The sequence below is a fragment of the Agelaius tricolor genome, unplaced genomic scaffold (assembly GCF_023055355.1).
Source record: "Agelaius tricolor isolate 1412-34295 unplaced genomic scaffold, bAgeTri1.0.p SCAF_9, whole genome shotgun sequence".
In the NCBI taxonomy this organism is placed as follows: domain Eukaryota; kingdom Metazoa; phylum Chordata; class Aves; order Passeriformes; family Icteridae; genus Agelaius; species Agelaius tricolor.
This window is the reverse complement of record NW_027269269.1, coordinates 18,971,519-18,999,129: the sequence shown is the minus strand read 5'-3', so window position 1 is coordinate 18,999,129 and position 27,611 is coordinate 18,971,519. Positions and strand designations below refer to the sequence as shown.

General features: G+C 45.8%; 2 protein-coding genes across 8 annotated transcripts in view; one reads left to right on the top strand and one right to left on the bottom strand.

Moving 5' to 3' along the window:
• The window catches only part of MYO7A (myosin VIIA), a 97,903-nt gene extending 91,036 nt beyond the window's left edge, over positions 1-6,867 (top strand). For all 6 annotated transcript variants that reach the window (XM_071432966.1, XM_071432962.1, XM_071432965.1 and 3 more), the window contains 8 exons: positions 539-652; positions 1,735-1,822; positions 2,619-2,725; positions 2,926-3,111; positions 3,966-4,082; positions 4,557-4,640; positions 5,171-5,290; positions 6,019-6,867. In XM_071432966.1, the coding sequence (XP_071289067.1) occupies positions 539-652; positions 1,735-1,822; positions 2,619-2,725; positions 2,926-3,111; positions 3,966-4,082; positions 4,557-4,640; positions 5,171-5,290; positions 6,019-6,108 (906 nt within the window). In that variant the 3' untranslated portion in view covers positions 6,109-6,867. The remainder of the gene's footprint in view (positions 1-538; positions 653-1,734; positions 1,823-2,618; positions 2,726-2,925; positions 3,112-3,965; positions 4,083-4,556; positions 4,641-5,170; positions 5,291-6,018) is intronic.
• A 2,557-nt stretch (positions 6,868-9,424) lies between these two features.
• The window catches only part of GDPD4 (glycerophosphodiester phosphodiesterase domain containing 4), a 39,140-nt gene continuing 20,953 nt past the window's right edge, over positions 9,425-27,611 (bottom strand). The window contains exons 5-16 of one of the 2 annotated variants that reach the window (XM_071432960.1): positions 25,691-25,750; positions 23,842-23,940; positions 21,665-21,758; positions 19,971-20,116; positions 19,396-19,478; positions 18,381-18,531; positions 17,474-17,698; positions 16,499-16,656; positions 14,155-14,302; positions 13,031-13,113; positions 10,896-10,984; positions 9,425-10,406 (exon numbers count right to left, since the gene is read on the bottom strand). In XM_071432960.1, the coding sequence (XP_071289061.1) occupies positions 10,375-10,406; positions 10,896-10,984; positions 13,031-13,113; positions 14,155-14,302; positions 16,499-16,656; positions 17,474-17,698; positions 18,381-18,531; positions 19,396-19,478; positions 19,971-20,116; positions 21,665-21,758; positions 23,842-23,940; positions 25,691-25,750 (1,368 nt within the window). In that variant the 3' untranslated portion in view covers positions 9,425-10,374. Of the gene's footprint in view, positions 10,407-10,895; positions 10,985-12,946; positions 13,114-14,154; positions 14,303-16,498; positions 16,657-17,473; positions 17,699-18,380; positions 18,532-19,395; positions 19,479-19,970; positions 20,117-21,664; positions 21,759-23,841; positions 23,941-25,690; positions 25,751-27,611 lie in introns of both variants that reach the window. The other variant, XR_011680103.1, reaches the window with a different exon arrangement.

Genomic DNA, 27,611 nt, shown 5'->3' with positions numbered 1-27,611 from the left:
TGGAATGTGCATACAAATGGGACAGACCTTTAAACATCCCATGCTTTAGATATCCATAAAACAGGAATCATTTCCCCTGTATTCAGCTATCTAGAAACCAGGCATCTGGCTTAGACCTAGTCTAAGCCAGGCATCTGACTTCCTCATCATCTCTGGAGAGGCAGGACAAATCAGCCTGGAGACCTCTCACTCTGTCTTTCCCACCCCTCTTTCCTCAAGCCAATAGTTCTGACACTTCACTGTTAGATCAGAAAAATCTCTTGCATTGCATGGGGAGCTCTAGATAAGCCAGCACAGAATATAGATACAGCATCACAAAGCGCAGTGGTACAGCAGTAGCATGACAGAGCTTCTGCAGACATCCCTTCAATGCCCAGAGTCCCAGTCCACAGTGTCACTGATTTCACTGGTGGTGGGCATCTAAACCCCTTTGTGGACATCTAAACTCCTTTGTGCATGTGCACCTGGAGGTCCTCAAAGAGAGCAAAAAGTGGAAATTAACCCTTAGATGGCAGTGGTGATCTTCCTCTCTTTGTAGGCATTTGAAGTGGAATCCAGCACGAAAGCCAAGGACTTCTGCCAGAACATCTCCAACAGGCTGCTCCTGAAGTCCTCTGAGGGCTTCAGCCTCTTTGTCAAAATCTCCGACAAGGTGAGTGACCCACCCAGGGGCTGAGGTAGCCCTGAGGTACCCAGGACAACCTGCTTGCCAGTAGGTGCACATTGCTGGAGCCAGAGCCATGTGGTGAGAAGCATTTCTCTGCAAGCTGTGTGGCATTCCTAAGTCAGATCTGACCTGATGCAGGTGAGGTTTGCAGTCCCACAGCCCTGACTTACAGCAGTCACCCCAAAGGACTTAAAGCACAGACAGGCAAAGCTCTCCTAGTCTGTTCCTGAGTTGGGTTTATAAGAAAGGACTAAGTAAGAAAAATGTGCAGCTTAAAGCTGCCTCTAGCAACTGGGAGAAATCTATGGAGATAGTCATCAGGAAGGGAAAAGAAGGGTTGTGGTGAAACAAGTTGCAATAAGGAGTAAGTGGTGAAATTAGAGACAGAGCCTGAAGCAAGGTGCTGGCGTTGGCTTTCTCACATCAGCAGTTCATAACACATCAGTGTAAGAAGTGCAAAGCAGTGAGCACAACCACAGGAGATGGGCTGGGCAATGGCCAACCCTGCCTGTGGAGTCCTACCACTTGTTTGGGGCACCTCAATATAAGAAGAAAATAAAGCTGTTAGAGAGGGCTATTACAATGGTGAAGGTCCTTGAGGGGAAGGTGTGTGAGGAGCAGCTGAGATCACTTGCCTTGTTCAGCCTGGAGAAGAGGAGACTGAGAGGAGGCCTCATTGCAGTCTGCAACTTCCTCATGAGGGGAAGAGAAGGGGAAGACACTGATCTCTTCTCTGGGGTGATCAGTGATGGGACTCAAGGGAATGGCGTGAAGCTGTGTCAGGGAACATTTAGGTTGGATACTAGGAAAAGGTTCTTCACACAAAGGGTGGTTTGGCACTGGAGCAGGCTCCCCAGGGCGGTGGTCATGGCACCAAGCCTAATGGAGTTCAAGGAGTATTTGTACAATGCTCTCAAGCACATGGTGTGATTCTTAAAGATATCCTATGCAGGGCCAGAAGATGGACTTTGATGATCTTTCTGGGTCTCTTCCAACTCAGGATATTCTGTGATCCTACTGTATGACTTACTTGCTCAGCCTTTGTGACTATGTGCTGTGTCCCTCAGGTCATCAGTGTGCCGGAGGGAGATTTCTTCTTTGACTTTGTGAGACACCTGACAGACTGGATAAAGAAAGCAAGACCAGCAAAAGATGGTAATGATGATTTTTTTCCCAGCATGGGTCACACACAGCCTTCCTACTGCCCTCCATCCCTTTCAAACGAGATTGACCACAGAGTCTGCCACAAGCATTGGAACAGGCTGTTCACAGAAGTGGTGGAAGCACTGTCCTCTAGTGTTCAAAAAAATGTAGGTGTGGTGCTTAGGGACATAGTTTCTGGTGCTCCTGGCAGTGTTAGGTTAATGGTTGGACTCAATCTTATAGGTCTTTTCCAACCTCAGTGATTCTGTGATCCTGTGATCTGTTGGGCCACACTGATGGGAGTGGTGCTCTCTGCACCATCCCTGGGGACATCACCTGGGAGGTGATCCATCCAGGAGCAGCAAAACCTCTGCTCCAAGGCTCTTCCTGGCCCCTGTGAGAAGCACCTGCTGGAGGCCATCTCTCCAGGCAGTGCCTGCAGGAAGGTTTCAGTGGTGGGATTCATGTCACCTCACTGACCACATCCAAAGTGGAACTGGCTGCAGCTCTGCTGAATTTACCAGTGGCTGTAAGACACAGGTGCCTCCAGGGTACAACTCCTCTGTCCTGTGATAGGCATGGGTGCTATCAATGAATTACAGTTGTGCAAGTGAACCCAGACACTTTTCCCACCTTATTAAAGCCTTGCATGGCAGTGACGTGGTTTGTTCTGCAAAGTCAGAGCCCAGTTGGCCTGGTGAATGCCCCTGTCCCTGCAGGCTGTGATGGCACATGGGCACTGCTGGATGCAGACACCGATTCCCAGCTGATACTCACACCAGCTGTTATGTTTGCTTCACTTGCACAGGTATAGTGCCTTCCCTCACCTACCAAGTGTTCTTCATGAAAAAACTGTGGACCAACACAACGCCTGGAAAAGACTCGATGGCAGACTCAATCTTCCACTATTACCAGGTGCGCCAGGACTCTGCAGTAGCAATGGAGACTTGGGATGGATTAGGAGTAGGTTGCAAAGGCTTGTCCATCTGCAGATGTTCCCAGGCAACAGCTTCTTAGCCAGGGGCCTGGATACCTCCACAAACTCCATTTAGCATGTGAGGGTGAAGGTGCACAGACATGCTCTCTATCTTTCTGCTGTTCTTTCCTCCGTGCAGGAGTTACCAAAGTACCTGCGTGGCTACCACAAGTGCTCACGGGAAGAGGTCCTGCAGCTGGCAGCTCTCATCTACCGGGTCAAGTTTGAGGATGACAAGTCCTATTTCCCCAGCATCCCCAAACTCCTGAAGGAGTTGGTGCCTCAGGACCTCATCCGGCAGCTCTCTCCAGATGACTGGAAAAGGGTAAACCAGCAGCTTGATTCCTAGACCAGGCCTGGCTGGGAGATGCCCAAGCTCTCAGGTGACTTGTCCAACATTCAGTGTTGAAGTTGGACTACCAAAATCAGTGACACCTGGTCTTCTGGAGCCTTATCAGAGCTTCAACTTCCCTGGCACCACTAAGAGGACAGATTGTACATGCATGTTCACATACACATGCCTTGCCCTGGGTTTTCTTGGCCTGAGACTGGCTGTACTGGTGGATGCAAAGCCAGATGGAAACAGGCTAAGAGATGTTCTTGTGAAGAGGTGGTCTGTCATTTAATGCAAACTACTGAGTAAAGGGTAAATTCTTCTTGCTTTACACAGAGAGAGCTGTGGCACAGGTGCAAACAGGTCTAGCCTTAAAATATTAGAAGTATCTCACTGCCAAGAAATAGTCCAATAAGTGCTTTCTGTTTCCTATCTGATATCAGGATCTCTGGGCTGAAGGTCTCTCAGTCTTTTCTGCTGCATAAATTGGATAATCACAATTTATAATCTCTTTAATGGAGTCACCAGCTCAGCTTGTTTAAAAAGGACCTGCCTTGGTTCCAGGCCCTGCTCCGGTGACCAGCCAGCATATTTTTGAAGTGTTATTGGAACAGAGGCTAGAATCAAACATCAAGGTCAGGTTGGGCAGGACCCAGAGCAAGCTGCTTTAGTGGAAGGCAGCCCTATCCACTGCAGGAGAGCTGGGCTAGATGACTTTTCAAAGGTCTCTTCCAATCAAAACTCTTCTATGAGTCTGTCATTGTGGAACTGATGCTCCTTTCCTGCAAACATCCCTGGTGCCAGGTACTGCAAACCCTCCGTCTCTGTTGTGTTCTCTGTTGCAGTCCATCGTGGCATACTACAACAAACATGCAGGCAAAACGAGAGAAGAAGCCAAGCTTGCCTTTCTAAAGATTATCTTCAAGTGGCCTACATTTGGATCAGCATTCTTTGAAGTGAAGGTACCTGCCCTGGGGGTTCTCTGGCAGCTTTTATCCAAGATCAGGAGCCCTGTACTACAGAGGGGTTCCAGATGTGAACCAGACTGGGACAATCCTGATGAAACAGGGAAAAATGTAATACTCTTAATTGGAAATGTGAAAACACACTCGTTCATTGCTGCTCTGCCTTTTTACCCAGACAGAAGCATTGTAGAGCTTCAGCATATCTCAGTCATTGGGGCTGTTCCCACAGCTGTGCTGCTGAACACACAAGAGCTCTTCTCTGTTTTACCAAGGCAAAGGGGAACCTGTTTTTTTTCCCAAGGGATGTGTCTGTACCCACCACAAACCAAATCCAGACCACCCACCATGGCACTACAGTTCCATCAAGGACAGTAGAAGCCAGTGCTGTCAGGAGAAGACAGGGAGAGAGGAAACAGGAAGGAGTCTGATTTTGCTTGACATCCCCTAACCAGTTCATCTCTTTTCCGACAGCAAACTACAGAGCCAAATTATCCAGAAATCCTTCTAATTGCCATCAATAAGCATGGAGTCAGCCTCATTGATCCCAAAACCAAGGTAAGCAAAACTTGGGCATTCACCAGATGCTCCTGAGCCCAGTCCCCAAGCCCTCGCAGAAGACATCCTAAAGAGCGTGTTGTTCAGTACTTAGAGAGTTCTCTTTAAGCCAGGTTAGAAAGGCTGGATAGACAGAAAATTTTCTGGAGGCAGAAATTCACTGTTGCACAGAGCCAGCCCAGACTTTTTCAACAAAATGTGGATTGAGAGCATCAACTATTAGGGCCCTGTGCCTGGAGGATGCACACACTCCTTCCTTAATCCTTTCACAGGCAATAGGACAGGAGTTGGAGTAAATGAGATCCTACTAGTTACTTCCAACACCTGCATGGCCATTCTATTGTAGCAGTCCTCCACAAGCTCTGGAGGATCTGGAGTCTTGATCTCACTGCCATTCCCATGAGTCTCACACTAGACATCCTTGGCCTGCTGTGATGGAAAGTGAACAGGGACAATGAGAAGTGTCCACAGCCCCTCATGGAAGTTGAGGTTCTCTTGCATGTTGAGTGTCAGTTTTGTGTTCCCACCAGGATATTCTCATCACTCACCCCTTCACCAAGATCTCCAACTGGAGCAGTGGCAACACGTATTTCCACATAACCATTGGCAACTTGGTGAGAGGAAGCAAGCTGCTCTGTGAGACCTCCCTGGTAAGAAGCATTAAACATTAGAACAAATCCTGACTTTGGATTTGGCAGCAAATTGTGTCTCAGGAATTCTCTGGGCTGAAAGTGGTCTCTCAGAAAAGCCGCTGATACACTTTTTTCTTCTGAATTTCCCATGGCTCTGCTCAATGAATCAAGGCTCTCACTTGGTCCATCATCCAACTAACAAGCAAGCCTAAGGTGCTTGGGATGTTGCTGTGTCAGGAGCATGAGTGACTGCTCCCTATAACTAGACTGAAAAACACATTAAAGCTGATATGGGCTCAAGGGGTATTCCTGAGCCCTTTAACCAATACCATTTACCCAGCTTGTCCCTAGTAACAATCACAGCAATAAACCTTCTCCTAGACTATCTTAAACCCAAAGCACAAAGGATAAAAATTCCTTTTGGATTGTTACTAATCTGAGGCATTCAGTAGTTTGTTGGCCATTTGAAAATTTATGTCCTATCCAAAGCCCCCTATGTCCTCAGCCTCAGCAGCATCCTGGGACAGGGAGCTCCTTCATCTCAAAGTTGCAAATTATATTTGGACAGTGTTCTTTGTGGTGGTGACATTTCACCCAAGGAAAATGGTGGAATAGGTCAAAATGTACCTGAAAATTTGACTTACACTGGCAAGGCAAGAACTGGTAGCCAGTGTGTTCAGGAGGCTCAAACCAGAGACTGTAAGCTGTGCTCTGGAGGCTGGTAACATCTTCCCTCTCCTCCTCAGGGGTACAAGATGGATGATCTTTTGACCTCGTACATCAGCCAGATGCTAACAGCCATGAGCAAACAGAGGAGTGCAAAGGGTAGCAAGTGAACTGCAAGAAGCCACTGGCACATGGTCATGGGGCTAATTCACCAGCTGAGAGCTGTTGGATACCCTTGCAGCTGGGCAAGAAACTTTGCCTCCCAGATGTGGAAGATGAGCCGAACACCATCAGGGAGTTCAATGGACTCTGACCTTGAGGGCTCCAATCCCACCTCCCCTTCCAGCGAAGATGACTATCTCTGACCTCCTATTCACCTTCCTCACCCTGCATCCCAACTCAATCCTGCACCTCAAAGATTTCCAGGGGACACCACTGCTCTCGGAGAGTGACCAAGGCAAAGACACTCCAGCAGGAGGTCACAAAGGCTCTTGGATGAGGATTTTTGTGTGTGTGTGTGTGTCTGTGTGTGTGTGTGGCTTGCTTTGTTTTCATTTGTTGCTCTTTTCTTAAATATGAGAGCTGTTAGGATGCTAACATGTTTTTGGTGAAGTTCTGGGAATTTCAGGTTTGAAGAGGAATAAGCGAGCCCTAACCCATGCTGGAAAGATGTCCAGTGAACACTGCAGGGCTTGTTTTTTAGTCATTACAAAAGAATACACTGTGTTCTTAAGATGTACAGAAAGAAAAAGCAGGCAGGGAGGAGCACATTTTAACTAGGAATCAGAATAAACAAACTACTGATCGAACAGGCTAGTGTACTAAAGTCCTATCCGTGCAATGCTGGAAATATTTAAAGAACAAATTTTAAAGTTTTGTTTCTTCTTCTATTTATTTTTTAAAATATTAAAAAGGAAAAAAATCCTGTATTTCGTGCCGGTATCTGGATGCTGACCTATAGAACAAACCCTTGCCCAGAGACTCCCCAAGAGCCATGACTGACAGAGGCTGAATAAGGCACATCTTTCTCAACCTAAGGGCTCAGCTGGAAGTGAAGCTTGAAAACTTAATTAACTCCTTTTGCTCCCTGTGTCCAGAAAATTAACCTTGACTTTTGCTGCAAACTTCAATATGGATATAGGAATTGTGAACACCCCATGCTTGGAAGACTGAAGCTAAGCCTGTGCTGGGCTGTAATTCAAACATTAACTTGGCCATCGGGTTCGTACCAGCTGATGATTTTATTGTGGTTTTTGTGTGTGTTTCTGTGTAAAGCAGCTCTTCATGAGTCCTAGTTGGACCTGAACCACTCACAGAAGGGCAGACCCTTGACTTTGGTGGTCTTTTCTCCATCTTTGATTGGCTGTACTCATCTGCTGGCTGTTTATCTGCCACCCAATGCCACACAGTGCAGACCAGCCCACTTTGGAGCAGAGACGGGACCTGCTGGCAGAGAGGAGGCTGAAACCACGTTGTGTCTGGGAGGATGCAGGGAGAGAAGCCTGGGGGGTGCCTTTCCAGAATCCAGGCTTCAAAGACATGGCTGGATGTGGGGTATCAAGAGAGGGGACAATTGTCCACCAAGATCTGGTGTTGTTGTAACCCACACTGAGTGGATCTCAGTAGATATTGAGGCCTCTCTTGTTCCTGTGCATTGGGCTGGGTTTGACTGCTTTTGTACAAGTCCATATTGTGGGGTGTCACACGCTGCTCTGTTAAGCTCAGCTGAGCTCAGGTCTGCAGCACCGTGGTGTGCCAGGCAGAATTGGCAGTGCTGCCTACCAGACCTCGAGGACTGTGACATTCAAGTGGGATGCAGCAGTGACTTATGACTTTGGCTGCTCCATCAAAGAGAATGAGAGGCTGCATGGAGACACCCACCATCCAGACAGGGCTGCTAGGAGATCCCCTTCCTCCATTATCCCCTACCCAAAGCACTCTGGTGATGGGAGCATGGTTACACCAAGGCTACATTGGGAACCCAGCTGCCTTCTCACCATCCATCTCTGACATTTCTCTCCCTTCCCCAGCTGCCATGATCCAGCTGTCCCAGGGATCCCACTTGTCCTTAGACACATGCCTATCATTACCACACCATCACTGCTTTTTCTGAGTCTCCAGCTATCCCTGCCACCCATTGCACACTCAGCAGACATTGCAGCACAGCAGTGTTTTCCAGAGCTGTCCTGGGTCATCTTTCCCCTGCCACCACCCTCCACTTACAGCTCTGTTGGCATCCCATGCACCCCATAATTTTGGGCAGGGCTGGGACTCTGTGTGTGTACCTGTGTGTCTTATGTATTAGCATCTGCTGGCCTCTTTGTATTCACACCAAGCAATGTAACATGAAAAAACATGTGTCCAAGTGAAATACTCCAATTAAAAAGCATCAAGTGGCTTGTGGGAGGCTGTTCTGCACTGTGCAGTCATGGTGACATCTCCAGGGGAGGGGTGGGATCAGGGCTCCCGGGTTCTTGTTGTGGACAAGACTTCTCCTTGCACTGTGCAATTCCTGATGAGAGCAATTCCTGATTGTTCCATCAAGGGGGAACAAACCATCAGTGTACCTAGACTAGAAATTGATTGAAATCTTTTCTTTTGGTAAAAAAAACACTGAAGTCCATTGCTTGTCCTCTTTGACAAGGGCTGAATCTTCCACTCAAGTTCTGAGCTTAATCACTGCATGTAGGAAGTGTTGGGTGAAAAGTCTGTGCGTGGGAGTCAGATGACCTGTCATGTGCTTAACAAGGTGCCAGACCTTGCTAGCTGTGAAGCAACAAAAATAGTAGCTGAAATGTGACAGTGTAAAACATTAAAGGAAACCACAGGTCTAAGTGGCCAGGCTCTGCCTAGGCAAAGCTTCTGAGGATGAGGAGGGTGAGTACAGGGAGTTACCAGTGCATACTGGCCAAGCAGCAGCTAGATAACATGGCTCAAAGAGCATTGAGGTGGCTTTTCCCAATGTACATTACAGGCAGCGGTTGGGGAACCACAGCCAAGTCCCTCACTTGAACACCAAGGCACAGGCTGAGGAGCCCATGGTGCACACCACACTTAACCCACACACACTCCCCACCTCCTACTTCTATTGCTCACATTCCCTGCGTGAGTGGTACCCACGAAAAGTTAGGAACCACCTATGTTTGCAGGGCACGGGGAGGGGGATATAACACCATCCACTCCCCATATTTCATAGATCTGGAGCTGCTCTACAAAAATTCATCAGCCCTTTAGCCTTTTTCCAAAAGAGGATCTTCATTTTTAACATTTCTAGCCTCCAAAATGCTCCAAAATTACAACTTGGAAATGTTTGGGTGCTTCTCAGCACAGATGTAACTCTGAAACTTAATGCTGCCCTCTCATTGTGATCATTTCATTTAACAAAAGGCTCACATATAAGAAATATCTGTAGTCTAGATCAGGTAAAGACTACTGTATTCTTTCCCCTTCCCAGTTTGCTGAAATAAGAACAAAACAGGATAGGAGAGATAAAATGTATTTGAAACATCACTTGCAATTTACAAAAAAACATATTATTTCTTCAAGTAGAAAGATATGGCTTAAACCTGAGAGATGTTTACATCTCCCTTACAGAGCAGCCACTATGTGCCAGCAGCCACTGGGAGAAATGAAAATTGGAATAAATCTCAGGCTGTAGTACAGGTGTACAGACCTTCCCAAGGGTAAAGCAAACACTTGGTGGAACCAATTCACACACAGCTCCATCCTTCTGAAGAAAAGTGGTTCTTACAGGTCATAGTCCCAGTAGCTACATGGCCAAGACACCGAAAAGTCCTTCAGCCCCCACATGCCCTCGCCCACAGACAAGGGGAAGAGATTGTCCTGTTAGGCTCTGTGGCAGGGCAAGAGTGGGGAAAAGGAAAACCAAAGTTGCCCCTGCCTCTGTTACAGAAAGATACCGATTGTAATGAGCCAGCCAGCAGCACCTGACCATCGTGGTGGGGATAGTGTGCTCTTGGGGATGGAGGACACCTGCAAGGGGGGAGGATGGGAGGTAGTGTGTGGAGAAGAGGCTGGTCTGATACGAGAAATCTGGGCATCTGAGAACGAGGAGGTCTGGAGGATGCTCAGATCTTTGCAGCATGTGTGGAAACAGGGCTTATGCACAGCAGGAATGATTGCCCTGTGGGATGCCAGTGGTCTCGGGTAAATGGTGGCTCCCATGTGGTTGCTGCATCTCACCATAACACACAGTTTTCTTCATGGCTGCAACTCCATCTGCGCTCTCCTGTACCCCAAGGATCCCTGACAGGCATGGGAATGTGAGAAAAGCTGTAGGAGAGGAAGGTTGGTGCTCATCTCCAGCAGGGCCATGAAGGCAAATGTCTCCTCCTCACCAGGCAGATCTGAGCCCCCACCAGCTGGTCTCCCCGGCCTCATGGATATGGCAGGTCCGTGTCCCCTCTCTGCCCACGTCAGGCCAGGACGGCAGGCATGTTGCTGAGCTCTGGAAAAGGAGACACTCAGTGAGCTACCAAACATCTGCATCTGTTCTGACAGTCACTGTGAGCAAACAGAGCCTGTTTGAAAGTGCATGCAGCCCAGCTTGGGTCATTTTGTCTGGATGATAGCTGATAGCTCCATGGGTGCAGAAATGTGGTGGGAGGGTCCTCAGCTAATCCCACCCTGCCTGGCAGAACCAAGAGTTCTCAGTGCCTCCAGTCTCTTTTCACAGCATTGCAGAGTAATGAGTATTGGAGGGGACATCTGGAGGTGTCTGCCCCAGTCTCTGCTTGAAGCAGGGCCAATTGGATTGAGCTGCTACAGGGGCTGAGATAACCCAGACTGCATCCTTCCTCATAACCTTCCTTACTTAAGTATGGACACTTCCATACTTAAAGTATGGACACCCACCACCAACCCACCCATCAGGATCTCAGTACTCCCACAGAGACCACCCTGAGCAGGAGGCAGCTGTTCTCCTTGCCCCACTCACCTGTCTTGAATTTGTTGTAGGAGCCACCATTCTCTATCATCGAGTTACTGTCCTCGGCAGGACAGCAGGAGAAATTCTTCTCTCGCCACCTGCATGGGGCAAAGCACCTGGGTGAGGCCACTGCCTGCTGTGGTGTTCCTCACAGCCCCCTGCTGCCTTGGACAGCTTTTTCCTACTTTGTGAGGGCAGGTATTTTGGGATTTTCTCAGGTTCTTACTGAGAAAGGACTCAAGTGTATGACTGATGTCTAAGCATCCACACTTCATGTGTGCAGCAGCATTTTGAAGGCAACTTTCTGATTAAGCCCTGTTTTCCTAAGCAAGATTTAAGAGCTCCAAACGCCCCAGAATGTTTACAAACACTGGTTCTAAAGCAGCCAGAGAAATTTAAAAACTGTGATTTTGGTGTGTTCATAAACCTGACAAGACCACACAGGGCACTGAGGCACTGCTAATGGCCCTTTGATCCCAGGAGGGCTGGGGATGCCCTTGCTTGGGAAATGCACACAACATGAACATGATCCTGGAGGAGCTGGACATGGGAAGGTCTCATGGTGGTGGTGATGCTTTACAAGGGTGATTGTGTACCACCCTGAAACCTGTAGCCTTGAAAACAAGGGGAAAGCAGGACCTGAGGAGAGCAGAGCAGGGTAAGAGGGGAAGGAAAGGAAGGAACCACCTTGCCTCGGGAAAAACCTGGACACCCAGCAAAAATTCCCATACAGCTGCTAGTTCATCACTGCCAAACTGCTATTAATTATTTTTTTCACCATCCCAGAGCAATATTAGCACTCCAACCTCTTCCTATGCCAAAGCAAGTCACAGTTAACAGCAACCCAGAGTGCTCACTCAGGGGCTTCCCAAACTTCTGCTTATTGCCACCACCAGCATCATTGTACTGCCAGCACCCTGCAAAAAAACTCCCCTGGGCTGGCTGCTCTGATCCTCCCACCCACCCATCTGCAGCCAGCCAGCTGAAGAGCTGAGCCCAGCACATCCTGCTTTCCTTGGGCACCACTGGGATGAGGCACGGGCATGATCCGCATACAACTGTGGCAGAGCAGAACATCCAGCAGCCAAACATGACCAGCTGGGGTGAGCCCATTCCATGAACTCCAGAATTCCCAATAATCTTTGATAGAGTGGAAGGAAACAAAATGTGGCCTCTGTGACACAGTCAGACATTTTTCTGTGGGAGGATGGGTTTCCTGTGAGAGGATGGATTTCCTGGGGCTCTGGCATGTGCAGAGAGACATGGGATGCTCAAATTTTAACATTGAGAGCTGTCCTAACAAATCAGTCCAATGAAACACTGTCAAATACTAATAAGAGAAAAATCAGTTCCTTTCTCAGCCCAGCAGCTTTGATAATTGGTTTATGTTGCTACTATAAATCTATCAGTTCTCCACTGAATCCTGAGGGCAAACAATGTCTAAGTTGCCAAAATAGAAGAGAAAATGAGAGCAAGCAGGAGAAACAGAGAAGTTTTGGGGGATTTTTGGGTCTTTCTTCCCTTTCCAGACGGGAAAGTGTAAGGGAAGGGGCAGGGGGAGGGGGCAGGAAGGGGAAAGGAGGGGAGGGGAGGGGAGGGGAGGGGAGGGGAGGGGAGGGGAGGGGAGGGGAGGGGAGGGGAGGGGAGGGGAGGGGAGGGGAGGAGAGGAGAGGAGAGGAGAGGAGAGGAGAGGAGAGGAGAGGAGAGGAGAGGAGAGGAGAGGAGAGGAGAGGAGAGGAGAGGAGAGGAGAGGAGAGGAGAGGAGAGGAGAGGAGAGGAGAGGAGAGGAGAGGAGAGGAGAGGAGAGGAGAGGAGAGGAGAGGAGAGGAGAGGAGAGGAGAGGAGAGGAGAGGAGAGGAGAGGAGAGGAGAGGAGAGGAAAGGAAAGGAAAGGAAAGGAAAGGAAAGGAAAGGAAAGGAAAGGAAAGGAAAGGAAAGGAAAGGAAAGGAAAGGAAAGGAAAGGAAAGGAAAGGAAAGGAAAGGAAAGGAAAGGAAAGGAAAGGAAAGGAAAGGAAAGGAAAGGAAGTGTTTTCAAGTGTAGTTTTAACCTTTCAGGTCACCTGAAAGCATTCCTCCTTCCCTCCACCTGGAGCAAAAGATCAGGTTAGGATCTTTTAACAGGCCATTAACAACTTGGTAGTTACCACTGCAGAACAAAGATGAGTGTGATGAGGAATGCAGAGGTCATATCTGTCAGGATCCACATGATGCTGTACTGCTGTGGAGTCTGGAAGAAAACAACAGAGGTTGTGTCCACCACTAAGGACCACTGTTCAGCTGCCTGGTTTGCATCTGCTGTAACATCCCTTGGGTGTTTAAAGCACTTGGTGGCACTTCAAAGTGGCCACTCAGCACTGGATGTTGGTGCCAAATCATTCTCCTTCATACAAGCAAGCCTGTTGTGTAGCCAAGCAGATTTTACCATATCACTGTGAATGCCACAGAGACCTCTTGTTTGTAAGGCAGGTCTTGCACTTCTCAGCTTCACCCCAAATATAACATCAACTGGTGGCATCTCATTTTCTCTGGCAAAATTGCCCTTTACTGAACACCACAGAGAGCCTGGGGTTGTTTCCACTTCAAGTCTAAGAACATCTGAAGATTCATTCTTACACTGGACCTCCACCCAACCTTAGAATGGACTGAAACACTGCACTTCTCTGGAGGGGAGCATTGTAAAATCTAATTCAAGACTGTGAAGCTGACTATTTAAAGCCCTTAAAGAGACTTAAAGGTGCTTCTTGGCCTTACAGGTTGTCCAAGGCAGAATAACAAACAGAGAAATTATGTGAAATTCCTCCCAGAAGGAAAGCTTATTTCTGTGGCTGTTTCTCTTGGACTTGCTGAAGAAGACCAAGTTTGACAAGGACAGTGGGATGCTCTGGAAAAAGAGTAACTTCTGGCATCAGTAAGGTGCTTCAAAAGCTCAGAAAGGGAAATCCTCATGCATCAGCTTGTGCCCCAAAGGCCCTTCCTTTCTTCCTACACAAGTCTCAATATGACTTTTTTTCTCCTTATCTCAAGGCCTAAGGTGATAACCCAAACAAGTAGGGTGCTTCATCCTGAGCCAGGAGAAGAGAAGGGTGTGGTAATACCTGTAGGGGCTTTGAGGTTCCAGGTAAGCCAGGTTTCAACTCAGGTCCTTCTTATGCAAAGGACCCTTAAAGGATGCTTTATCCATGTGTGAACTGGCCCATCGTCTCCAAAGGTAATCATGAACATGCCAACCCTATTTCCCACCCCTGAGACAGAGAAGACTTCCACTTACCATGAGGAAGAGTGGCTGGCTGAGATCCTTCAGCAAGTGGACGGCATTGGTGGTCACAGAGTGTGCCCCAGAGCACCATGCCAGGGAATAGAGCCACGGCTCGTTGACCACATAGAAGTTGGTGGTGATGTTTGCCGCGGCATATTTCCTTTAAAAGACCAAAAGGCAACAACCTTCATTGAGCAAGGAGATTAGCACTTCCTTCAGGCTTACTCAAGGAGATTCGGGAAGATCATGGGAAATGGTTGTAATCTTCTGTAGGGAGTGCTTACTTTAGGACCTACATAAGGAACATAAAGGAAAGCCAACCAGCCAATAATTAATCATTAACAATTGGTCAATACAGAATAGCTGAACAGCTGGAAACAAATTCAGATAAAACACCCAAAAGGTCAAAACCTTTCTAATCCTTCTGCCATATGAATCAATGTAACAATGCATTTGTAAAGGAGGCTGTGGCCAGGTGGGGGCCAGTCTCTTCCTTCAAAAGGCAACCAAAATATTCTGTTCTACCATTCTTTCAGCATGGAAGATCTTCAAGCAATAGAACAAGAAGAAATGCACCCAAGCTTCACCAGGGAAGGTTTAGATTGGATAATAGGAAAAAACTTCTTAATGGCAAGGGTTATCAAGCTTTGGAATCAGCTGCCCAGGGAAGTGCTGAAATTATCATCTCTGGAGGTACTTAAAACATATGGATGTGGCACTTGGGGACGTGGTTTACTGGTGGGTTAGGCAGTGCTGGGATAATAGTTGGCCTTGATGGTCTTAGAGATCTTTTAAATCTAAACCATTAATGTTATTCCATAATCTTCCCACAGTATGCTCCAAACCACCACAGAATCACAGAATAGCCAGACTTGGAAGGGACACAGAAGGCCACAGAGTCCAACTCTTCAGTTAATGGTTCAGACAGGGATTGAACCCACAATGTTGGTGTTGGTTAGAGCACCTGAGTTGGTTAGACCAGCTGAGCTAATCTTTGAGGCTGGCCACCCAAGTTTGATATGATTGCTCCATCAACACATCATTTCTCAAGTTATTATAAGCTATTGAAACTTAATACGAAGTAAGTTCATTCATTATACAAGTCATTCCTTGTATAAAGGTAAAGTAATGAATCATCAATATCAGCATTTATAAATCTACCTAGGATCTATCCAAGGTCTACCCAAATGGATCTGCCTATGATTTTTTATAGCCTTTCAGCCTGGAGGAAAGAAGGCTCTGAGGAGACCTTAGAGCACCTTCCCGTACTGAGATGGGTTACAAAAGAGCTGGAGAGGGACATTTTAGAAGGACACTGAGTGACAGGACAAGGGGGCATGGCCTTAAACTGAAGGGAGGACGGTTCAGATCAGATGTTAGGAAAAAATTCTTAACCATGAGGGTGGTTGAAACACTGGTACAGACTGCCCAGAGAGGTTGTGGACTCCCCATCTCTGGAGGTGTTCAAGGCCAGGCTATGGGGCTCTGCGAAACCAGGTCAAGTGGGAGCTTTCCTGCCCATGGCAGGGAGGTTGGAACTAGATGGGGGTGAAAGTCCCTTACAGTCCAAACTGTTCTGTGATTTTATGATTTTACATCCTGTGACAACTATAATTGAGAGAACATTACGCTTGCCCAAAGGATTAAAGTTTTTCATTTCTTTTTCATTTCAGCTAGACTTCAATGGTTTTGTGCATTGGAAAGAGAAAAAGATCCTATTTACAAAAGGACAGTTGGACAGGTAAAGCTGGGGTTTTTTTGGTGGTTTGTTGGGTTATTTTGGCATGTGAGAGTAGCATTTTGAGAACTCCTGCAATTAATGTGGAGCCTTTAATCATAGAAATGGCATTTTCAGTGTGTCACATGCAACAGAGTACTGGTAGTACCAGACAAGAAATTATGTCTCCAAAACAGCAGCTACCAGAGGGTGATGGTCTCTCACCATAGCATTATACCATCCCACTGGTGGTTGTGGAAGAGCCATGGGAGGTTAAATAATTGTTCATTCTCCTTGATTCGGTGTTGGTGAGACTGGGGATGGCACAAATAAAAAGACAAGAAATTGGGATATAGCTGTGTTGTTCTTACCAGAAGATCCTCAGATCCTGGTCGGTATGGAATTGAGGACAGCCGGATTTAATTACATGTGCCACCTCTTAATCAACAGTAGGAGTGAACTGCAGCCTAAAGTACAGTCACCTCTAAAGTACATCAGGGATGGCTACTTGATCTGAATGACCTATTCCCAAAATATTATAGTATCTGGAACTGGTCACTGGAGGGAGACATTGCCCCATGAGTGAGGCAGACATAGTCCAGATGCACCCCAAAGATTGTACTTGGGGCTGAAACCTACCGGATATCTTCACTGGACATGTCAGTGTAGACCAGATTGAGTTTGACAATATTATGCTTTAATAGGTCTTCTATTGGTGCCTTTCTGCCCATCGTGTGCTGAAATCCTGGAGCAACAGATTGAACAAAGGACCTCACGCTGTTATGCAGCCACAGGACCTGCAGGCAGCAAGAGGAACCAGTCAATTCTCAGCAGAAGAATTTGTGCCCCTCATATGCCCGGCTGTTCACACAAGCCCAGTAAAGATAACATCTTGAGGGACTTAACCCAGCCTGTCAAATTTTCTCCCAATGTTTCTCCCAATGATCAAATAATATTCAGATGTAGGGTTAGAACTTGCAAGTCACTTTTATAATTAAATAAGTATCCACTGTTCCTTGCTTATCCACTGGAAATCAGTGAGTACGTTTCACACAGCCCAACAAAAGATGCAGTGTTGAAAATGAATGAAAATACAGTTTTGGTTTATGGAAAAGGCAACTGAAAATATTCTGTTCTACCATTCTTCCAGCATGGAAGAAAAGATCTGCAGCAGATACAGATCAGCATAACTCCCCAGACATCAATGGGCACATAACCTGATTCCCATGAGTTTAGCATTCATCCATTGCCAGGGGGAGGAAGGCAATAAATACTTGCAATTTATTTTAATTTAAGCCAGGAATTATGCAATATATAAAACAAGCATGGGTAGCAGAGAATAGACTGACAATTATTATATTTATGAAGGGGTGCTGTTTAGGGGCAAAGGCATCAGCTGGTATATACACTACCTTTTTTCCTGTGCTGCTAAAGGATTACACTACTGTGAACCTTCTGAGGAGCTAATATTAGGAATATAATACATCCAAATGATGGCTTTTAAATCAAGTGAAATGCAACAGGCCAATTTTATGCAGGTGAAATCATGCGGCGTATGCCCCAAAGTCCCAATGAGGAGAGCAAGGAAAGGGATATGGAGTGAGGCCACCCTACCAGATGGCGTTTAATCTTCGCCTCTTTGAGGATGACATCCAGGACTTTGCGGAGCCACAAGTTCCTGTAAGGATGTTTCTCTGGAGGGCGGTAGAGATCAAATATCACAAGTTTATTGTGACTGTCTGCGAGGCGCAAAAAACTACTTAGCGTGTAAATGGACTGATTCATTGCCTGCTTTTGATCTGCCTTTGACAGGGAGCCCATCCCTACAAATGGTTTGTTCTAGAAATAAACAGATATAAAAAAAAAAAAAGGAAATCAATCAGGTAGTTTGCTCTGTGAGTCAGTTGTATCTCTAAGAGGGAAAAAGTTTTATGTCAGTCCTCAACAGGTGGGGATATTTTATCTTGCTTATTTCTTCTACATAAGAAATGGGGGGAGCTAACCCAGGCTGTGAGGATATTGCTTCTGGGACCTAAATTGCATAGTTCAAAGCTAGCTCTGCTGTGCTTCTCTGTCCCACCTTGTTAGCTCTGAATATTATAAACAGCACATTGCACAAGTAGCTCTTTTCTTCTTCCCCCAGCCCATGAGCTCTGCTGCTGCCTTGATCAGGTGACACAAGAACACCCACCCAATTGTTATAGGTCTCCTTAGCCTGAAGGCAAACTGGACAAAGCAAAGAGACCCAAATTGATGGATTTACACTGACTTATTTGAGTTTTGACTCAACTAGCAGTTCCTCTTCTAACATTGATGCTGTTAAATAATAGACAGCTGGTGTCTCTTTTACATCCAGTTGGTGATAGTCATGAAATCATACAAAAGTTTGCATTGGAAGACACCCTTAAAGCTCATCTAGTCCAAGCCCCCTGGAATAAACAGGGATGTGTCCAACTGGATCAGGTTGCCTAGAGTCCAATCCAACTGACCTTGAATGCTTCTAGCCCTTTATGATGCCTACCTTAAGGAACCATGTTCCAGCATTCAATTTCTGCAGGGCATCCCAGGAGAAGAACGAAGCAGCTTTACCAGTGTCATTAGGGTAGACCTCTGCGATGTTAGTTGTCCTTCTCAAGGTGTCATCATGCATGAGGAAAGGAACCCCATCATAGCTGCCAGAGAGCAAGAGTTCAGGTCACCTGGAGAGCAGGTTCATTCACAGTATGAGCAGACTCAAGCCAGGTCAGAAGAACATGTGGGCCACTGTGAATGCAGCAGTACAAGCAGTGTGGGCCACTGTGAATGCAGCAGAGTACAGCAGATCTTTGCAGAATGTGCAATATGGAGGAATGCTGAGGCTTACGACACCGGGTTATTTCCAGCTTAAATATTTCTAGGAGATCTCACAGAAGTCATGCTTGTCTGTGTCTCAGTTTCCCTAGGGACAACATGAAGGAGGTGACCTTTTTGCCTGCCGACTCCTTCAAAAATGGTTTGTAACTTATGGTTGAAATCTCTTTTTGCTGACATCAAAGTGTTTCTGTGGTTTTCAGAGGACTGAATTCTGAATGGATAGTGATGGAAACACAAAATTTTCTTTTAGAGAAAGGGCTAGTTTAGTAGAATGTCCAAATGTTAGTGTTTTTCTCATTCGGTGTCTGTGAACTGCTCATCCTGCACAGAATGTTAGCATTTCATGGTGATGGGTTCACCAAAGGCAATTAAAGATCTCTTGGTTTGTAGACCTGATATAACCCTCACTGTGGCCTGGAAGTGAGACTAGATTAGGGGCTTGTTTTTGTACTCTGCCAGGCATTTAAAACACACTGTAGAAATAACGATTGTTAAATCAATAAGCTGCAGCTTATTGACTTGCCTGAGAACAACCATGCCCTACAGCCCCTGTCATCACATGACAGCTGAGGGATGCTGTCCCAGCCATCAGCAAAACCCAACTGCCTGGAGCTGCATGTCTCCAAAGACAGCTCTTAGAAGAACCACCATATATTCTGTGGGATGTGATGTTTTGCCCTTACCTTATGGCAACATCTGTCTCAAGCCCATCCCCACCATGCTCAATCGTCTTCAGAAATGACATCTCCGTGTTTTCTGGCGCCAGCTGAAAAAAAAGGCACAGGAGCAGATAATTTTCAAGCACACTCTGGAGGACTCTGCAAATACTTTCTGCCTCTTTGTAGCATCTCTGGTTTTTATTAAGGGAGCATCATCATATTGCTAAAGTCTACTGTTTGTTTTCTTTCAATTCAGCCAAACCCATTGTGTAGAAGAATAACAGAATCATAGAATGGTTTGGGTTGGAAGGGGCCTTGAAGATCACGCTATTCCAATTCCCTGTCAGGACAGAGACACCTTCCACTAGTCCAGGTTGCTCAGGGCCCCCTCCAACATGGTCTTGTCCCTCAGAAGCATTGTTTTGCTTGTAAGTCAGCCCATGCAGTGATGCCTTTGGCATGCAGTCCCAATGACCAGAAATGTTTCCCACCTTCCACAGATTTCATGGGGGGGGAAAAAAAAAAAAGAAACAACAAAAGATGATGAAGAAAGTAGCAAGACACAGGATGAAGAAACGACATAACTTCTGTAGACCTACCATTGGTGCTCCACGGTGTCCAATGAGGGCTGGCTTTGGTCCAAGTGTTCCCATCTCTCTGATGCAGGGAGAGTACATCCCCAGAGGTATCAAGAAAAGAAAGAGAAGGATAGCCAGGTATGGACCAACAATTATCATCTGAGTAACTGAAAGAATTTGAAGGAGGAAGGCTAGAGTTAATCCACATTGTAACATATGAGTCTGCCTTGCCACTTAACTTTTAATCCAATCCTTCATCTAAGTAGCTTTTGGGTTTTGTCCCATCCCTTTTGCCTTTCCTTCTTCCCCTAATTTTCACTTTTTCTCCAAACAACACAACCCAGGAAAACAAATTGGTCAAAGCGAGGACGCACGCTGTCTAAGTCAGGACTGCAGGTTTTAAGCTTTAATTACATCTCACTGTGCCTAACAGCAAGATATGGCTTTATTTCTTTTTTTCTTTAAACATGATGCAACGAAATCTCCTCCGTATGTAGAAAAACAATCCTCAGCAGAAGGATGCTAATTTTTTCTTACTCAGATGAGAACAAGTAGCATTTTCAAGTTTCATTCCCAATGAAGAAGAGTGGCTACCTCTCTTTCAACTATGTTGCATCGCCTTACTTTCAATACTTCCCTGGTCCATTCAGATGGTTGGTAGTGACCTTCTGTGTGTGATCTAGATAATCCTACAGACCCTGAGAGCATGGATATTGCACCTCAGAAACTTGCTAACTTATTATCTATGGTCTTCTCCCAAATCTGTTGACCCATTGCCCAAGAGCCCCAGGAGTCCTTCTCCTCAGGGAGCAAAACAGTTCTTCTGAGTAATGAGCATCTATGCACGAACACTTCTTCCTTGATCAGGGACCACCATCCTCTGTGCCAGTGGCTCTGAAGGAATTTGGGCTTACACTAAGATGATGATGTACTGAGCTAGGAGTAGCTCAGGCATGGTGGTATATAATGTCTAGGGTCCCTGTGTATCCTCCCCCAACTTCCCCAGCTGCAGTTCAACAGGAAAAGTCTTGGACCAGAAAAAAACCTGTTTTCACCAGTCCATTCTATCGGTGATTGTTATAGCAAACCAATATCTGAAGATGGATGTCAGGTAGATATTTTTGGCTATATGGAGAAACAATAAGAGAAAAACAGACACTTCCAGTCAGGTGTTTCTGCAGTTTTTCCTGGCATCTGGCTTTATCTTACAACATTTGGTCATTCTTCCTAGATGTGGGCAGGAACTTCCCATGAGATAACACTAGGAACTGAGCAAAAAGATCTTTTCCCTATCTCAGCTGGCCTCTCCTGAGATACACTAGTCTGAAGTGGTTTGTCTGACTGGACTGGAGATCCCTTCTGTACACAGCAAGCAAAAGTCAGCCAAGGGAGCTGCCACTGGCTGCTTTCTCCAGCAGAGGGCCAAACGAATTTTCACTCATAACTCAGAACATGGGTGCTTCTGCTAGTCTCCTCTGTCTCAACACAGATCACTGCCTCAGTAGAGGGCAAAACACTGCAAGGTAACATGCAAACCAGAAACATACTGGCACAGCCCAAGCCCCAGCCCTACTAATTTCTCTGAGAGATGCAGAATTTGAAAGTCTCCTCCAGCTGAAGTGCAGGTGTGGGAGGAAAGGGCTCCTGCATGCCTCTTTTCCCATGCTTGTATATATCCTCTATCACACTGGAAGCAGGACCCAGAGCTGCCATACCTTTCTTATCTGCTCTGATGGCATGAAAAGCCACAGGCCAGGCAAGAAGGACCATGATGGCAATTGCCCCTATGTGGAGGTAAGGAGCTGTGACCTGGCAAGGAAAAAAAAGGATTTTAGTCAAAGGATGAACTGTGGAGACAGATGGAAACAATCCCCATCAGAGCTACAGGCTCCTGATGCAGATACCAGCAGTTAACCACTCTCCCTTGCCTCTGTTGGATTCACCAAACACCTCAGGAGTCAGAGGAGAGACATGTTCCCCTGCCCAGGCCAGGAAGGAGTGTGCCCCAGCCTAAGGAGTGCTCCTCACTTCTTTACTTTCTCCTAAGTCAGCTGAAGGGGACACAACTGCCCTCCTCCATGAGGACATGACTGCCACTACTGATATGCCATAATCTGTGAGCATCTTCCAGTTTAACCCAATATAAACTACTCCAATCCAATCCCATCCAGGCAATAGCTATCTCCACACCACACCACGCTGCAGTTAAATCATTAAACTGAGGTCAACAAACCTCAGTGATGAAATGTGATATTTACTAGCTGTGGTATAATAGAAGCAGATATATTAGATAATATTGCCGGACAGATATAGTTAATAGATGTGATTTCTTTAATCCTAAAGATTAAACAAGAAGATCATAAAACAAGAACCACTCCTAAGCTTAGCATGAATGCGTGAAAAGAGTTGGAAACCAAGCAGAAATATAGAATCTAAATAGTTGTTGGTATAACATTTTTCCTAAAACTAGGAAAATTTGAACTATAAACCAGTCCATTGTTTTCTCATGCTCATCAGCACCCAGTGGTGAATATTCCAGCTAGAACTGACAGTTATTAAGGTATGTGCTAGGAAAAAACCCAACTCTCCAGATGCAAACCTTTCCTATTTCTTAGTCCTGATGCTCGATTCTCTAAGCTGGAAGGGTTGAAGAAAGCAGCAGTCACTGGGATATCTTACTGCATGTGACACTGTCTGCCCTGGACACCCAATACCAACTTCTCCTGACCAGAAGCAGGATTCAGTTGTGCAAGCAGAGGTGCCATCTGAGATGTCCAGAATACCTGAGATAGATTTGCTGGGCTAATGGACATGGCACAGTATCTACAAGAGGTTCATGTCCTTTGGGAACAGCAATGGGAGACCATCTCCAAGAGCATGGACACCTGAAGTAAACAGCATCTTTGGGGAACTCAAAGGCTTTTGTGTCTCCTTCTCCTCATCCACTTCTCCTATCCCCTGGCGTCTGTCAGGGGGAGGAGACGCTGATGATTTCTCATTGCCTTTGCCAGGGCACAACCCAGTGTTTAGTGAACTGTAGAACAGGAATGTGCAATTAACCACTCCTTACAAGCACCACATCTTCCATTCTCTGCCAGTCCTCTCGCATTGCTCTCCCAGCCTTCACAGGCACTAAGACACATAGGGGAGAGGTAACAGACCCAAACAGCATAAAATCATAGAACTGCAGAATGGTTTGGATCCTGCAAAGCAGCTGTGTAGTCAAAGGCTACATGCTTCCTCCTTCCCAATACAAGTGGGGACCTGGATGTTCAGACACTGAACAGCACTGGACAGCTCTTGCCTCCACCTTCAGATGTGGTGAGAGTTGAGGAGGCCAGCAACCATGAACTCTGACCTCTTGCATCCAGCATTTTGTCCCACCTGACACCAGTGTTCTCCACCTGCTCCCCAAAAACCCAGTGTGCTCGTGTCCTCAGGAGATTAAGCTCTTATGAGTCACAGAAGTCTGAAAATGTGCTGTAGCAGCAGATTGGGATGAGGGATGAGGGAGAAATCTCTTGCTCCAGCAAATCTAGCAGCCTAAGGGTTCTGATTTACCTGCCCTGGACAGCTGAAATTTAACAGTGCAGCTACAATTTTGGGGAGAGGAAAAATAAAAGGGCTGTAACTTTCTATATCTTTCCAAACTGAGACGTGTTAAATCACACTGAGATGTGTTAAGCCGTGTGTTAAATCACTCAGTCTCAGGCCTTGGTTTCCTTTCCCCCAACAGGAAATGTAAAGTCATAATAAAAATTTTCTTAGAACATACTTTGCTAACAAAAACCATGTGAAAAACATCCACCATATGGAGTATCTTCTGCCAATTGTCACAAAATACTCCTATAAACAAGCTGCTCTTCCAAACAGATCTCCTAACCCCCCTTACCTGGAATGACAGGCGGACAGTTTTCCGATGGTCTCGCCAGAGTATAGATAATGCAAAGAGGCATGCGATAGAGAAGCCCAGGACGAGAAAAGTACCAATCTGGGGGGACATAAAGAAGACATAAGTCAGCTTCAGCATTTCTGCATAGGGCATACCACCCATGAGTCTTAGTCACGGCTAATTTAAGCAGCTGGAAAAATTGTTTTGGATGCATAAGATTGACTGTGCCAGTTCAGAGATAGAGAGATCCAACGGGTGTAAAACCAAATCCACGATGCTATCAGTATGGCAGGACTGATTCCAGGAGCTGGGTACTCAACTAAGTCAGCTCTCAGGATTCTCTCTGTAATCAGTGGAGAAAGGAATTTCAGAGGTGACCCATTCCTGTTTGCATTATGATGGAATATGCCTCTCTCTCTATTGAGAGCCTAGGTGATCAGTTTTCATTAAATCCCTAACCTGCAGATGGAATTCATCACTTCTAAACTCAGAAGTGACCAATTCCACCCAAAAGGGACAATAACACAACTTCCTTGTTCTATGAGCTGCCTTGTAACAGACTTCAGCGATAACAAACCCTCCCATAATTAGGAGATGAAAGTTCACTTTTTAACCAAAAAGGTGAGGCAGTGTCTCAGTCAATTCTTCAGCTTCTTATTCGGTTTGGTACCAGCACTGTGGTAATGGCAGACCTTTCTTGGTCTATCATCTTTCTGCTGACAACTAAAGGTAATTGCACCAAGGCCCTAACCATTCTTCAGGGCATCTTCTACAGATCAATACTTTAATAATCTATCCCTAATCCCTTTGCACTCAAGAATTCCTCTTTTTTATTATTATTCTTTTTAAAATATTTTTGTTTGGTTGGGTTTTTTACAAACTGTTCTACAACTTTCTGGTTCTTCTGGAACCCATTTTTCAATAGTAAAGATCACACAGTTTCCATTACTTAAAGGAAGAAGCACAGGATCAAGCATCCACATGTTCAGTTATTCCTTCCTCCTGCAGCCTTTGCAATCACATTGCATCATACCCTAAACTGCATGGACAGAGAAGCATTTTAAAATGCCTCACATAGCCTCAAAAATTACTTAAAGAAGATTCTTCTAACCATAATTTTACAGCAACAAGTCTCTGATAATTTGTTCCCATGTCTTCAAAACTCCCAAAGGCATTTCCCAAACCCTAGAATAGAATTAAGAATTAGAGGAAAGTTTGATTTGGAAGAGACTTTAAAGATCATCTAGTTCCATCCCCCGCTGCCATGGACCCTAGATCAGATTTCTCAGGACCCCATCCAGCCTGGTCTTTAACACTCCTAGGGAACCATCCAAAGACCAAAAGACATTAAGGACCAAGATGCCTTGGAAAAGTCATCTTTCTCTCCTGTGGAGAGAGCAGACACTTTTTTCACTGTTGCTGGGGTCTGAACCAGAAAATCATGCAGTGCTTTCCATGAAAACTTTGCTTTTGACTTCATGTTACCATACATAAATGAGTCAAATATAGACATCTTCACCTGAATGAGTCACTTCAGGCACCTTTTAGAGTCAGTGGGGGAAAAAAGGTTTTTTGAGTGTGATTCATCTCATCTTAATTTAGAGGCCTATGACCAGCTGGATGAATTGCATCCTCAGAGGATTCATTTCCCTCCACTGAGTGCAAAAGTAGTTTGAGCAATCAGCTCAGGTGGTGATATCAATTTCAGGGGTATCTCAATCTCATAAGATTAACCTCTTCCCTCTCTTCCTTTTCTCCCATAGTCAAAGAGGTTTGTCATACAAAGAAACACCACAGACTCAATTAAAAGCATAGATTAGAGTTACCAGAAAGCCCTGACTCTCCCCACCTTGTGACTCCAGTGCAGGTACAGCCGCTGACCTTCTGCAAGCAAACACATCGCGAGGACCTGGGAAATCAAGAAGAGATTGTATGCATCCTGGTGGGAGGTGGTGACCTGTGCCTGTGAGGCACTTCTGGAATTATTTTTGCATTGGGAAGTTACTTTACACTAGGTCTTCCTGCACAATGTCAATGTTTGCAGGACTGGTGTATGGAGAGAAAAGTTTAGTGCTACAGTAAAAAATGCTTCTGAAATGGCCAAGCACATATCATGACTGCCCTTCAGGATCAAAGACATTTTCCCAGGTAACAGATAATTGGGCACTTTGGGGTACTTGCTTACAATGACTTTTTGTGAGGACAGACTCTAAAAGAGGAAGATGGCCAGGGTCAACTATTATTGTATAAACCAATACAGCACTAACCTTCACTATTTTCTATGCATTCATTGAGATTAGAGGCATATCGACCACGGGAGAGAAGTCAGGGAATAAAAAATGTCCCAGAGCAGCACAAAAGTACAGAGCAGATAGCAAAAAAGGCAATTCTTCCACATTTACCACAGGGAATGTAAGAGACAGGCACATCTCAGACCTGTCTCAGAGGAAACTGCCTTGGGGATCAAATGACTCCAGTTTTTGGTGGTTGGCATGTCCCTTCCACCTGATGGCAAGTTGGAGCCCTTGGGGAGGGTTCTTGTGAAGCAAGCTGCAAACACCAGCCAGGACAGAGGACAACCCAAAATGCCTTGAACACCAACAAGCCAAGAATGAAGCAAGTCAGTCCACGGTTCCCATGCAGAGCTTCTTCACATAGCTCCATACCTAAGTAACCAGTGAGTCTGGAGATTAACTTCACCCCAAGAAACACTTTCAGCAGCAAATTTTCACTTTGCTGCTGTGAAAATGCACAGGTCTATGTTCAGGAGTCTAAATGCTTGGGGAAACTTCCCAACCACTGAAAAGGATCATTTTGGGACCAGTATCACCAGGTATCAGGGCTTAGAGAAAAGTATCTGTTAGTAGACATCAGTGCTCCACTGAGGAGGATCATTTATGATGCAAGTCCCTCCAGACTGTAGGATAGGGGGATTGTATGAAAACAAGATATACAGATCTGGGAGAAGAGGGTCTTCTCTCCTGCTCAACTGTACTCAACTCAACTGCAAGTTTTTTCCTATCCATTTACACACACAAACATTCCAGGATCATGCTGATTTGAAGCAAGATATAAAGCCAGGTTGGATGGGGCTTTGAGCAACATGGTCTAGTGGTAGACATTCCTGTCCATGACAGTGGGGTGGGAATTAGATACCCTTGGAAGGTCCCTTCCAACACAAATCATTTTATGATTCTATGATAAATTCAGCAGTGAATACAAGTGCTTCTTGGCGTGTTGGCTTCCTGTAATAGAATAAATGCACCCAGTACATGGTGAGTAACCTGGGAGTAATTGAGAGAAAACTGAAATGCTGCTAAAGATCTTAAATCAGCCCCATTTAAATAAGCTATTTCAGGGTGAAAAAATGAGAGCAAAAAGCCCCTCTGCTCCTTTGCTGCAATTGATGTTACACAAAGACCTGGTCCTTGCAAACAGTAAAGCCAAACATTTTTAGAACTTTCTGAGCCAGAAGGGACCCACAAGGATCATCAAAGTCCATCTTCTGGCCCTGCACAAAATCACACCAAGAATCACACCACGATTCTTGAATCAACTCATGAACTCACATGAGTCAGGTACTAACATGAGTCTGGTACTCATGTTCCTGAGAGCATAGTCCAAATACTTCTTGAACTCAGGGCACTCAGACATGACTAATTCTCTGGGGAGCTTGCTCCAGTGCCCAACAATCCTCTGGGTGAAAAACCTTCTCCTAATTTTTAACCTAAATCTCCACTGATACAGTTTTATAATACTCCCTTGTGTCT